Source organism: Brachionichthys hirsutus, chromosome 10 (genome assembly GCF_040956055.1).
Source record: "Brachionichthys hirsutus isolate HB-005 chromosome 10, CSIRO-AGI_Bhir_v1, whole genome shotgun sequence".
NCBI classification, from domain to species: domain Eukaryota; kingdom Metazoa; phylum Chordata; class Actinopteri; order Lophiiformes; family Brachionichthyidae; genus Brachionichthys; species Brachionichthys hirsutus.
In genome coordinates, this window is record NC_090906.1 from 111,203 (window position 1) to 125,056 (window position 13,854).

Here is a 13,854-nt window from a genome sequence, read left to right on the forward strand (position 1 = left end):
CAGCGGGATGAGGGGTGGGGACGCAGGGTGGGGTCACCAGCAGGGAGGGGCGGAGGAGGAAGAGGCAGAGAGAGAGAGCCCAGCCCAGAACGCACGCCGCCACACGGGGACGACGCCGCGGCGATGAACGGAGCGAAGACGCAGGTGTGAGGAAGAGAGACCGTGAAGGTACCGAGCAGCCCCCGGTGCCCCCCGCCGTCCCGAGAGTTCTGCACCCAGAGCCCGCAGAGATGCACCCGGAGACCCGCAACAAGAAAGTAAGTGCCCGTTAACGGAGACTGTCTGTGCGGGCGGGCGGAGCTGCGAACGTCACGGTGCCGAGCCGGAAACCGCAGCGGTCGGTCCGCAGGACCGGAGCGGCGCGGCGCGGGTCCCGGTTCGTCCCGCTGTTGGAGGGTAGTTCAGGTCGAAATGGAAGGAAACCGGAGGTCTGCCCGCGGCTCGCAGGACACCGTCTAAGCTTAAAGGGCCAGCAGCCTGCGAGACGAAACCCAGGGCATAGCCAGGTGCGCGGGCCCCTGAACGCATCACGGTGCGTTTGGGAGTCCGAGTAAACGGCAGGATTACGCAAAAAAATCCGGGGGGCGGGGCAACAGAACCGCCCATTTATCTGGATCCAGATGTAAAATCAATCACCTCGAGAAAACCCTTTGTTGTGCAGCGTGTTAGCTTGTTAGCGTGTTAGCGATACATCAGACAAACGCTGTAAGGATTCCGATTTGAAAAGGTATTCCGAACACCTGTGGGAATGTCACCGATCTGTTCGTAAAACATTTCTGTCGACCGTCTTATTAACGACATGGATCTCGTTAATAAGACGCTAACGACTGAAAAACTCAAAGGCCAAAATTAGAAGAAAATCCTGATTGTTTAATTTAATGACAGTAAAAATAATATCCAAAATAATAATATAAATATAATTAAATGAGGTCTAAGGCTCAATCAGCAAACGTTGGCTAACACAGGCTAGCGTGGTTAACGTAGTTTAGCATTGCTACCAGCATTAGCCAGCTGTAACTCATCCAGCTACTCACACTTCCTGGATTTTTTTAGCATGATGCTATCGAGTAGCTAACGCAGGATCTTTGATGGAAACTGACGACACCCGACGACTCCGCCCTCATATAGGAAAACTGAATTTCCTTGCTTTCTCTTCCTGGGCGTCCTCTGCTAACGAGGGTTCCGGTTCGTGACGATGCTAACGGGAGGATTAGCCATCGAAACGAAGCAGGAACGCAAAACACGGCGGCGAAGTTTTGTCTCATAAAGAAGTCCATCAAGAACAACGAGGACACTGGAACCGACAGGTTATAACCACCAGGTTATAACCACCAGGTTATAACCACCAGGTTATAAACACCAGATTATAACCACCAGATTATAACCACCAGGTTATAACCACCTGGTTATAAACACCAGGTTATAACCACCAGGTTATAACCACCTGGTTATAACCACCTGGTTATAAACACCAGGTTATAACCACCAGGTTATAAACACCAGATTATAACCACCTGGTTATAACCACCAGATTATAACCACCTGGTTATAACCACCTGGTTATAAACACCAGGTTATAACCACCAGGTTATAACCACCTGGTTATAAACACCAGGTTATAACCACCAGGTTATAAACACCAGATTATAACCACCAGGTTATAAACACCTGGTTATAACCACCAGGTTATAACCACCTGGTTATAAACACCAGGTTATAAACACCAGATTATAACCACCAGATTATAACCACCAGGTTATAACCACCAGATTATAACCACCAGGTTATAACCACCAGGTTATAAACACCAGATTATAACCACCAGGTTATAACCACACTATTTGTAAATTCAGATTAAATGTTCCTGAAGCGTTTTGTTATTTCTGCTTTGTCTCTGATGACGACTGAAGTGCGGTTTAGCGTTAGCGTTAGCATTAGCGTTAGCGGGTCAGCTGGACATTCCTACAGCAGCGAGACACAGTCTGCCTGTGTGAGCGCCGCGAGCTAACGCTACCCACCGGCCAATGATTAACTCCGCCGGACAAAGTTTGACGGGGCTAGCAGAGATAGCGGGGCCACGCCTACGTGTCAGCGGGACCCGACGGTTGGAAGGTCGCCCCGCCTCCTCCTGCTGATTGGACGCTCATTAAATTGTGGGAAAACTACATTTCAGATCTTTATTTAAACAAAGGATCGATAGCTTCCTGGTGAAACTTCATTTAGGGCGTGTCCTGCTTCTTCTTGCTATTTAAAGAGAGCAGATTGTGGGCGGGGCCCAAATACAAAGGTGTCGTGTAGTTCCTGTAGTTCATTGCCACCTGAATGACGGGAGGCGGAGCTTAGAGGATCCACTGTGGACCGGAGATAATGTTTAAGCTTCTTTTATTTTGAAATTGACTTGATCTTCCTCTTCACTGACGAGGACTTCCTGTCTGTCATGTCCCGTTTCCGGATGGCGCCGGTCCACAGCGTGTTCCTGGTCGTGCTCGGTTGGGCCCGGTTTTAGAGGCGAGTCTTCGCGGTGGAGCGCCGTTTCTGTCGGGACATTTTTGGAGACGAGGTCAGAGGTTCCCAAAACTCCACTTGATCTTGAAGGCGACCTCGACGCGAGTGGGCGGTCCCGAAAAGACTCTCTGATGTTATAAAGGCGGCAGAGATGCTTTTAAAATGACCGCCACAGACTCCCGCCTCACTGCGGCGCTCTAATCACGAATCATTGTCCAGGTGGCGAGGAGGCGGCGGCACGGAGCGCCTCGCTGCTCCCGCTTTACACGCCGCTCTTACGGGAGCGATTGACTCCACAATACGGCGTTAGCCATCGTCGCTAACGGCGAGCGTCAGGCACACGGGATGGATGGCGTCGTCACCCTCGTTAGCCGCCCGACTGCACGGCGAGGAAGATAAACGACCAGAGGCTGCGAGGACTCGGCATGAGGGATGGACCGGGCGAGGTCGGGTCGCCGGTGGCGGGGTCGCTCGTAATTAAAGGGGGAGCGGTTTGTGGAGGGCGGAGTTTAAATGTCACGCCGCGGATTAACATGAAATGTGTTCAACTGTAATCCGGAGGAAATAAAAACCCGGCAGGCCTTCCAGCCGCGCCGGACCGGAAACAGGAGAACCCCCCGGTCCCCTTCGAGGACCCCTGGAGATCCCTTCAGGAACCGGCTAGCTCCGCCCACTGCCAGCAGGACGCCGCTAACGCCGCCAGGTGGACGGGAGCAATGATCCTAAGGGTTGGAGGATGGAGGCGGTTCCTACGGAGTCATGGTTCTGGGACGGGACGCGTGATTGGTCACAAAGTGGTTTTTAGTTCTTTATCATCAATGACATCATCAACCACCCAATCTGCAGCTGTGTGTGAGGTGAGGAGGCGGAGCTCCGCCTCTAGGCAGCACACCTGGTTGATTGGTCTGAAGAGACAAAGCAAAGGGAGGAGCCGTTACTATAAATAGACTAAAGCCATCATGAGCGTAAACGAGTGGGGGGTTCTGGTGGGTTCTGGTGGGTTCTGATGGGTTCTGATGGGTTCTGATGGGGTCTGATGGGTTCTGATGGGGTCTTATGGGGTCTGTTGGGTTCTGATGGGGTCTGTTGGGTTCTGATGGGGTCTGTTGGGTTCTGATGGGCTCTGATGGGTTCTGTTGGGTTCTGATGGGGTCTGTTGGGTTCTGATGGGGTCTGTTGGGTTCTGATGGGCTCTGATGGGGTTTGTTGGGTTCTGATGGGGTCTGTTGGGTTCTGATGGGCTCTGATGGGGTCTGTTGGGTTCTGATGGGGTCTGTTGGGTTCTGATGGGGTTTGTTGGGTTCTGATGGGGTCTGTTGGGTTCTGATGGGGTTCTGATGGGGTTTGTTGGGTTCTGATGGGGTTTGTTGGGTTCTGATGGGGTCTGTTGGGTTCTGGTGGGGTCTGTTGGGTTCTGATGGGTTCTGATGGGGTTTCTTGGGTTCTGATGGGCTCTGATGGGGTCTCTTGGGTTCTGTTGGGTTCTGATGGGCTCTGTAAATCAAGATAAACTAAGAAGTCCTTGACATGGGCGTCGCGTGTCGGAACCACTGGACCGACTTGTTGGAGACGGTCGTGACTAAAATAAGTGTAACGACAATAAAGTGCTACTCTAGTAGAGTAGAGTAGAGTAGAGTAGAGTAGAGTACTCTCGTAGAGTAGAGTAGAGTAGAGTACTCTAGTAGAGTAGAGTAGAGTACTCTAGTAGAGTAGAGTAGAGTAGAGTACTCTCGTAGAGTAGAGTAGAGTACTCTAGTAGAGTAGAGTAGAGTACTCTAGTAGAGTAGAGTAGAGTAGAGTAGAGTACTCTCGTAGAGTAGAGTAGAGTACTCGAGTAGAGTAGAGTAGAGTACTCGAGTAGAGTAGAGTAGAGTACTCGAGTAGAGTAGAGTAGAGTACTCGAGTAGAGTAGAGTAGAGTACTCGAGTAGAGTAGAGTAGAGTACTCGAGTAGAGTAGAGTAGAGTACTCTCGTAGAGTAGAGTAGAGTACTCTCGTAGAGTAGAGTAGAGTACTCTCGTAGAGTAGAGTAGAGTACTCGAGTAGAGTAGAGTAGAGTACTCGAGTAGAGTAGAGTAGAGTACTCGAGTAGAGTAGAGTAGAGTACTCTCGTAGAGTAGAGTAGAGTAGAGTACTCTCGTAGAGTAGAGTAGAGTACTCGAGTAGAGTAGCACTTTATTGTCGTTACACTCGTTGCTAAAGTTCAATCCAAAGATGAAGTTGTTGTATTTTCAGAACCAATGACCGTTGTGGTTCTTGAACCCGAGTTTGATCCAGGTGTTCGTGTTCACCCCCCCGGTACCGTCAGGATGCTAACGTACCGACCGCTAGTTAGCGTAGCTCTGAATGGGGGGGCGGCTCAGGTGGAAGTTGATGAGTTGTTGACGTAGTCCCGCCCGGGGGCTTCGGGTCTATTTCTGGAAGCACTGATTCTGTCCAAGTACTAAAACCACGAATCAGTACCGGCTTCACACTCGGCTGATCCGTCCTTGATTGGGTTCTTCAGAACCGATCAGCGTGTGAGATCAATATTGATGAAGCTGGTTTATTGAGACATAAACTGGTTCCCTGTTTGTCCTGCTTCGTCCTCCACCGAATGTTTAGCCGCCCTTAGCTCCTCCCACAACCCTTCACCTGTCCTGTTGTCACGTCCGTTAGCTCGGTGTGCTCAGCAGCATTGTTGGACCGTTTCACCGTTTAGACCCGGACCGTTTCACCGTGTGAACCTGGACCGTTTCACCGGGCGGACCCGGACCGTTTCACCGTGTGGACCTGGACCGTTTCACCGTGTGGACCTGGACCGTTTCACCGTGTGGACCTGGACCGTTTCACCGGGCGGACCCGGACCGTTTCACCGTGTGGACCTGGACCGTTTCACCGGGCGGACCCGGACCGTTTCACCGGGCGGACCCGGACCGTTTCACCGTGTGGACCCGGACCGTTTCACCGGGCGGACCCGGACCGTTTCACCCTGTGGTCCTGGACCGTTTCACCGTGTAGGCCCGGACCGTTTCACCCTGTGGTCCTGGACCGTTTCACCGTGTGGACCCGGACCGTTTCACCGGGCGGACCCGGACCGTTTCACCGTGTGGTCCTGGACCGTTTCACCGTGTGGACCCGGACCGTTTCACCGTGTGGACCTGGACCGTTTCACCGGGCGGACCCGGACCGTTTCACCGGGCGGACCCGGACCGTTTCACCGTGTGGTCCTGGACCGTTTCACCGTGTGGACCCGGACCGTTTCACCGGGCGGACCCGGACCGTTTCACCCTGTGGTCCTGGACCGTTTCACCGGGCGGACCCGGACCGTTTCACCCTGTGGTCCTGGACCGTTTCACCCTGTGGTCCTGGACCGTTTCACCGGGCGGACCCGGACCGTTTCACCCTGTGGTCCTGGACCGTTTCACCGTGTGGACCTGGACGGTGTCTCTCAGTGATGATGATGGAAGTGGTTGACTTCATGTTTAGACGTTTATCAATAATAATTAATAATGCCTCAGATTTGGCACCAGTTACCTTTTTAAAACTCGGTTGGACACGCCCTAATTTAACTTTAGACATGATTGATTGGACAGAGTTCAGAATTTAGAACTTATGGTAAGAATTAGCTGGTCTCTAACAGAGGTGTGTGTGTGTGTGTGTGTGTGTGCGTGGCTGGGTGTGTGTGTCTGTGTGTGTGGGTGTGTGTCTGTGTGTGTCTCTGTGTGTGTGCGTGTGTGCGTGCGTGCGTGTGTGTGTATGGCTGGGTGTGGGTGTGTCTGTGTGTGTGTGTGCGTGTGTGTGTGTGTGTGTGTGTCTCTGTGTGTGTGCGTGCGTGTGTGTGTGTGTATGGCTGGGTGTGTGTGTGTGTGCGCGCGTGCGTGTGTGTGTGCGTGCGTGTGTGTGTGTGTATGGCTGGGTGTGTGTGTGTGTGCGTGTGTGTGTGTGTGTGTGTGTGCGTGTGTGCGTGCGTGCGTGTGTGTGTATGGCTGGGTGTGGGTGTGTCTGTGTGTGTGTGTGCGTGTGTGTGTGTGTGTGTCTCTGTGTGTGTGCGTGTCTGTGTGTGTGTGTGTGTGTATGGCTGGGTGTGTGTGCGTGTGTGTATGTGTGTGTGTGTATGGCTGGGTGTGTGTGTGCGTGTGTGCGTGTGTGTGTATGGCTGGGTGTGTGTGTGTGTGTGTGTGTGTGTGCGCGCGCGTGCGTGTGTGTGTGCGTGTCACCTTGCATTAGGCCGTGATGCAGGGCTGGCGGCGGCGGAGAGTGACCCCCTACCAACCACGACACAGTCATTAATGGGGGGGGGAAAGAATCCTGTCGTCATGGTAACTGTAGCCGTGCTGCCAAAACGGCCCCAGTGAAAAGAAAAGGGGATGTGGGAGGAAGGAGTGGGGGGAGGAACAGGAAGGAGAGGGGGAGGGCGTGTCTGAAGTGGACGTGGAAACGGGGTTAAAGGTCATGTGATCTGATGTGTCCAAAGGGATTCCATCACCCCTCTCTAACGTGGACTCCCAGGACCACATGTGACCTCATCACTTTAGCGGTGTGGACGCTAGCTAATGCTAACCCAACTTTGAATAAAGTTTTGTGCCGTGAAATCAAAGGAAAGCTTCATAAAACTTTATTAACATCTGTTTGTGACATTCTATACTGTTAATTGATCTCCTTCACCGGCCTTGATTATGCCCCGCCCCTCCACATACGCATGACAAAGGGGGGGTCACACGTTTCCATTGGCCTCCTCTGACAGGACGCCGGGTTCGTCGCTGCAGGTGTGTGTGTGTGTTTGGATAGAAGGGCGTGGCCGGACGTGGCGGCAGCGTTTACGTCGGCAGGGTGTGGCTTCTCTCTCTCTCCTGCTTGTTCTCTGTCTCTCGCCCCTCCCTGCCAGCCAGATGGCGACACACCCCTCCTCTGCTTTCCATCGATGCGTTTCTCCGACCGCGTTCGGACTAAATATTAACGCGGGTGAAGTTACGGCGGGTTTCCGGCTCGCAGCACCTGTCGGCCAATCAGCAGCAGCGTGAGTCCAAACAGTTAATCAACCGGAATAGCCCTCAGCGCAGACGTTTCTGCTACTAGCTAGCACGTTGCTAAGAGATTTCTGTCTACGCTAACATCATTCATCCACTAACAAGCTAATCAATTATTCATGAAGGCTACAAGTGCTAGCCGCAGCTGCTAACGGTCCACTGTACGTGCTAATGCTAATCTCATCGTTAGCTCGCAGTGGCTAACTGAGAATGATCAACCCGAGTTTCTGCTAAATCTGAAGCTATTCGTTACATAGCGCCGTAAACAATCAATCAATCAATCAATCCGTCGTGCACACAGACGATCCAGGTGTGTTGACTGAAGTCTGGATCTGGATCTGGATCTGGGAGAAGAACCAGTGTGACGGGATTCCCGGCTGTTCCGGCTGATTAGCGGTTGACGTTTTGTAATTTAGGAGTTTAGAAACAACAAATCGTTGCTCTTCAGATGTCTTCGACGTGCAGCGTGTTAGCTACCAGTAGAACTGGAGCAGGCAGCGAAACCAGTTACTGGTTCCGGTTACTGGTTCCGGTTACCGGTTCCGGTAACGCCAACCTTGCGACCAGGGAGCCGTGCAAAACGGGAACGACGAATCGGACCTCGGAAGTTCCTGGAAGTCAACCCTGAAACGTGAGCTCGGATCTGGACCCGGTTCGTTTTCTCTTCATGTCTTCTTTCACATCGCCATGTTTTCATGAGCAGCAGCGGTGACCTTTGACCCTGTGGCCGGTCGCTTGGATCCTGTTGGTTGGTTTAAAGTCCGACGCCGGACCGCAGAAACCAAACAAATCTTAAATTCTTACATTTGAGTCGAAGGAAAACAATTCAGTAAATTAGATTCAATAAATATATGCTGGCTCGGCGGGTTAGCACTGCTGCCTCACAGCGAGAAGGTCATGGGCTCAAATCCCTGCATTCTGTGTCTCTCCCCTCCACTGGATAAACATTAGCTTATGTTGGCCCGTCGTGGCGACGCCATCAACCTCAATTTAGTTTTATACGGACGAATAAAGCCGCTTCTTTAATCCAGTCAGATTAGATTAGCACCTAAAAGGAGGCGGAGCCTGGTCAAGCCGTGGAGCTAACATTAGCGCATCGAACCGAACAGCTAACGCTATCTTGACTAACCTGGTCAAGCTAAATGTACCTAAAGGATGGAGGGTTAGCCTTAAAGACAAGCAGCAGCTAGTGTTAGCATGTCTTTGCTAAAGTGTGGAGCGTTGAACCCTGAATCTGTTATGACATCATCATCAAAGTTGTTGTTGAGGCTAATTGAGCTTTAAGCTAATGTTAGCCAACGCATTTTAGCCACTGAATATGAACTTTGTTAGCAACATGCTATGTAGCAGCTACAGTATGTGAGATGGTTAGTATGCTTTACTAAGTATTTAGTCTCTCTGGTTGTCACGACAACAACGTTACAGATGGGTGATGGTGCTGTTTCTTCTTCGTTGGTTAAGGCAGACTACATGCTACATTGCTGCCCTCTGCTGGGCAACATTGTGGATCCTTCCGATGGTTGTAGCTTTTATTTACTGAGTCCCGCTATCAGGCTAAAACGGTTAGCCTCAGGGAGGAGCCTTGGTGGGGGACCCGGCCCTTTAAGAGGAGGCGGCCTCCCGTCAGCTGGTGGAGGGTGGAGGAGGTGAAGGGGAGAAGGAGATAAGTTTGTCCTCTGCCACAGTGAACATGTGATCATGAAAGCGTCACGTGATCCGCCTCAGATGTTTATCATTGATCAGCTGATTAGAGGGGGCGTGTCATCACGCACAGGCCGAAGCGAGAGAGTGAAGGATTGTGGGAAGGATACGACGAGGGGAGAGAGAGAGAGGTCACAGCTGTTAGGAGTGTCTCCTCCTCGGTCGACAGTTTGGTTTGCGTCTCCTCTTTCAGGGTTTGTTTTAAGGGCCCGACAGCCAATAAGAATCCTCTCTGTGGTCACGTGATCCGAGCAACAGTTGGTCTTTTTCCCAGAGTGCTGACATCATCACTCGCTCTGACATCATAACGTTCTGATCATGAAGGAAGAGCTTCTTCATCAGGAACCAAAGTGTCCTCCTCCTGCACCTCCTCCTCCTGCTCCTCCTCCTGCACCTCCTCCTCCTGCACCTCCTCCTCCTCCTCCTCCTCCTGCACCTCCTCCTCCTGCTCCTCCTCCTGCTCCTCCTCCTGCACCTCCTCCTCCTGCACCTCCTCCTCCTGCACCTCCTCCTCCTGCACCTCCTCCTCCTGCACCTCCTCCTCCTGCTCCTCCTCCTGCACCTCCTCCTCCTGCACCTCCTCCTCCTGCACCTCCTCCTCCTGCACCTCCTCCTCCTGCTCCTCCTCCTGCACCTCCTCCTCCGATCAGACCTGAGATATTTATTTAGAGGACATGATCCACCCGTTGACGTCATGGAATCCGTGTTTTCTTTCCAACAAACGGCGCCGCGTCGGACCGGGTCGGCCCGTGTGAACGGAGCGTGAACCCACGGCGGTCTGAGCAGCCGGTGGGAAACGACCTCCTGCCTCTCCTTGATTTAGGTTCCTCCTCTTCCTCCTCTTCCTCCTCCTGGATTCTTAAATCATTGAAGCTTTGAGTTTATAGAAACAGACGGACGGAGGAAACCCGCTCCTTTGATGGGGGGTTCGGTTCTGACCCGACGTCCACATATGTGTCCTCGGACAGAGTGAGACCCCCCCCACCCCCACCCCCACCCAAAAGGCACTGCCGTCAGGGCCTCGGGGGTTTGGAGGGAGGCGGTACCGAGCGCTGACCCAGATAGTCTGAGTCCCGCCCTCCCTCACACACTGTAAAAAATGCGCTCACAACACGTTTTAATCCTCACCCAGTCTCCAAGTGGATTTGAACCGAACCACAGAAGAACCAAAATGATTTGAGCCCCCCCGTACCAGGACTTCCCCTCGAACCGGGTCTTTGTGGACTCTGAGGTCCGTTTGAGATCTTCGTCCAATGACGTTCGAGCTTCATCTTCCTCACGCATGGAGACGCGTTCTTGATGGAATCCATCTGACCCGCTTCAGGCTGCAGGGTTCTACTGGACCAGGAAACAGAACAGCTCCAGACCCGGATTCCACTGATCCAGAGAACCCAGAAGGTCTGGCTTGGTTTCATGACTCCAGAGGACAGCACCCCAAACCTTCTGGTTCTGATCCGGAAGGTTCTGGAGTCTCTCTTCTGGGTCAGCAGTGGTGAAGAGGGAGCTGGGGGTGAACCCGATCTGAACAGAACCACCGTTGGGTCCCTCTTAGAGTCTGAGTCAGTCCCCCCCCCCCCCTCCCGACTTCCTGTGGTGGGATCAGGGCTGACGGGGTCACACCCACCCCACCCTCCTTATTCTTGGAACTCCACAGTGGGACCCCTCCTCGGGTGGGGGGGGCTCATTCAGTCCGTCCTCGTTGAGACACACACACACACCGTTCTGTCCGGGCCCGTCCGGTGGGCGTGGCTCCGTGGCGTTCGGCGCTGTAAACTTCCAGAAGTTCACTTCACTCCGGATAATCCCGTTCAATCCGCGACCGGCTCCGGCCCTTCAGTCCTCCAATCCCAAATGCTCGGGGCGGATTTATTCCGTTTTAAAAATGCTAAGACACGTTAGCAGGATTTAAGACAAACAGATTTTAAATTGTTGCTGCAAATGAAACAAAGAGAACGTTGTTAGAAAGTTGGGAATTAGTTTAATAAAATTCTAAATATAAAACTGAAGACGTTTACTCTGAGCTGCATCCCATGGGTACGTTGTTACGATGCTGGTGTTTAGCTTGCATGCTAACCGTTACCCAACTGATGGCACAAAACTTTTTACGCCTTCATGACGTCAGCATGTTTTTAATTTGGACCTTTATGATACTTCTCTGGTTATAATTAGCATTTCAGCACGACTCTGAGCTATACTTAAATTCACTCAATAAACACACATTGGTTAGGGTCGAGGCTAGCTGGGTTAGGATTAGCGGTTAGCTGGGTTAGGGTCGAGGCTAGCTGGGTTTGCGTCGAGGCTAGCTGGGTTAGGGTCGAGGTTAGCTGGGTTAGGGTCGAGGCTAGCTGGGTTAGGGTCGAGGCTAGCTGGGTTAGGGTCGAGGCTAGCTGGGTTTGCGTCGAGGCTAGCTGGGTTAGGGTCGAGGTTAGCTGGGTTAGGGTCGAGGCTAGCTGGGTTAGGATCGAGGCTAGCTGGGTTTGCGTCAAGGCTAGCTGGGTTAGGGTCGAGGCTAGCTGGGTTAGGGTCGAGGCTAGCTGGGTTAGGGTCGAGGCTAGCTGGGTTAGGGTCGAGGCTAGCTGGGTTAGGGTCGAGGCTAGCTGGGTTAGGGTCGAGGCTAGCTGGGTTAGGGTCGAGGCTAGCTGGGTTAGGATTAGCGGTTAGCTGGGTTAGGGTTAGCGTTTTTTTTGGCCTTGCAGCTGTTCCGTCTGAAGCCTTTAACTTTATTCCAAAATAAGAAATCCTCCTCTAATATATTCACCTAAAAATGTCAACAATGGCGCTCGGTCCAACAGGAAAATACACACGCACACACACACGTGCGTGTGCGTGGAGGGGGCGTCGGCGCGGTTGGAAGCTAACGCCGTTAACCGATGACAGAACTTCTAAAGGTTTAATTTCAAAGCAACGCTTCTGTGGTTTTATTTGCAGCAGCCGCTCCGGCGTGCAGAACGAGGACGCTTCCACGTTTCCCGCTTTCCGGAGGCTTTTTCCTGATCCGGTTGGGATTGTTTGGGGGAAGGTGTGACGCCACCTTTGTTTGGAGGCACAGAGGGGGCTCTGTTCCATGACAATGCCACAGGACAGCAGCTCGCGTCCTCTCTGTGTGCGCTGGGGGAAGGGCCGTGTTTCCAGCCACACCCAAGCTGATTGGCCGACGCCACACCTTACTCTGGAATCCACCGGAGCGGCGTTCTGCTGCAGCCCTGTGAAAACACCTTCAGCCGGGTTTTAGTCGCCACCGGTTCTAGAGAAAGTTCTGGAGACTGAAGTGGAACAAAAAGTTATTATTCTGAATATTAGAATATTAGAGGTGACCGTCAGGTACACCTGAAACGGGGTCAAACACTGTAGCTAACCTGGTTGATCCGTAGCTACCGTTAGCACGTCTCACCTGAGGACACACCTGGTTGAATCCGACTGACACGTCAGCATCAGCTGAGCTCCAACAGGAAGTGTTGGACCGACGCCGTCCGTCCATCCGTCATATTCGGTTCACGAGTATTAAAGTATTAAAGTATTAAAGTATTAAAGTATTCCGTCATAGTTTTCCATTTTCAACATTCGTCTTAAATTACATTCCGATGATCTGATTGGCTATTTAAGCTACATGTCCCGCCTACTTAAGTTCATTAATCGATATGAGCAGCTACCGAAGCGGCACCGCAGGTATTGATCGGCATTGATCGTGTGGGCGGGGCTTTGCTGGGGAAGTTCTCCAGAGTTCCTGGGAGTTCTGGTATCTGACAGGAAGTAGAGAGAGAGAGGGGTCTCTCTCTCTCTCTGTGTCTCTCGCCCCAGAGCAGGGTGTGTCTGCCTGCCTGTGAAGGGGAGGGAGGGGTCATTTGATTCTACTCCTCCCTTTTCTCTCTCTCTCTCTCATTCCCTCAGACGCAGCCTCTCGATCAGGCCTTTGTTTCTCTCCCTCCTCTCATTCTCTCCGTTTTCTCCTCCGAGGTAATTCCCCCTAAACTCCACTTCCTGCCGTGCTTCCTCCCCTACCTGTCTTCCTCTTCTCCTTCTTCACCTTCATTCCTCCTTCCATCCTCTCCCCCGGCCCGATCTTCTCTCCCCTCCCCCTACCTTCCTCTTCTCACCTTTCTCCTTCTCCTCCTCCTCAGTGCCAGTCCACTCCTAAACAGAAGAGGAGGCAGAGGAGCCCGGCCAAGCAGAGCGCCCTGACCCAGCCCCCATCGCTTCCTCCGCACACGTCCCGGGAAGAGGAGGAGGAGGAGGCGACCACCGGGCCTCAACCGCTGCAGGAGGACGGCGAGGAGGAGCAAGAAGAAGTGGAGAAGGAGGAGGAAGAGGAGGCAGCAGACATGCCTTCAGTGCAGATCAAACCGGAGCCAGAGGAGATGGAGTGCACGGTGAGGGGGGCGGGGCTCGGGGAGGAGGGGTGTGTCTCCTCCTCTTCTTCTACTCTTTCTTCTCATTGAGTTTCATCATTATGACATTCGTTAGCTTAGCATTGGTATTAGCATGGCTCTCTGGCGCCTCATCCAGGGTGTACCCACTTCTGTGGACGGAGGGATGGTGCCAGCGTTAGCCAACGCGCACATCGTTAGCAGCATGCTAATGAGAGGCTAACAGATCAATCCAGGAGTACATGAAGTGTGTACAGCCTACAGGAAGTACTGCAG

At 52.6% G+C, this 13,854-nt stretch overlaps 1 protein-coding gene across 1 annotated transcript in view; it reads left to right on the forward strand.

The window, feature by feature from the left end:
- The first annotated feature begins 86 nt into the window (after positions 1–86).
- The window catches only part of klf8 (Kruppel like factor 8), a 23,854-nt gene continuing 10,086 nt past the window's right edge, over positions 87–13,854 (forward strand). The window contains 2 exon segments of the mRNA XM_068744841.1: positions 87–257; positions 13,333–13,581. Coding sequence (XP_068600942.1) covers positions 231–257; positions 13,333–13,581 — 276 coding nt within the window. The 5' untranslated portion in view covers positions 87–230.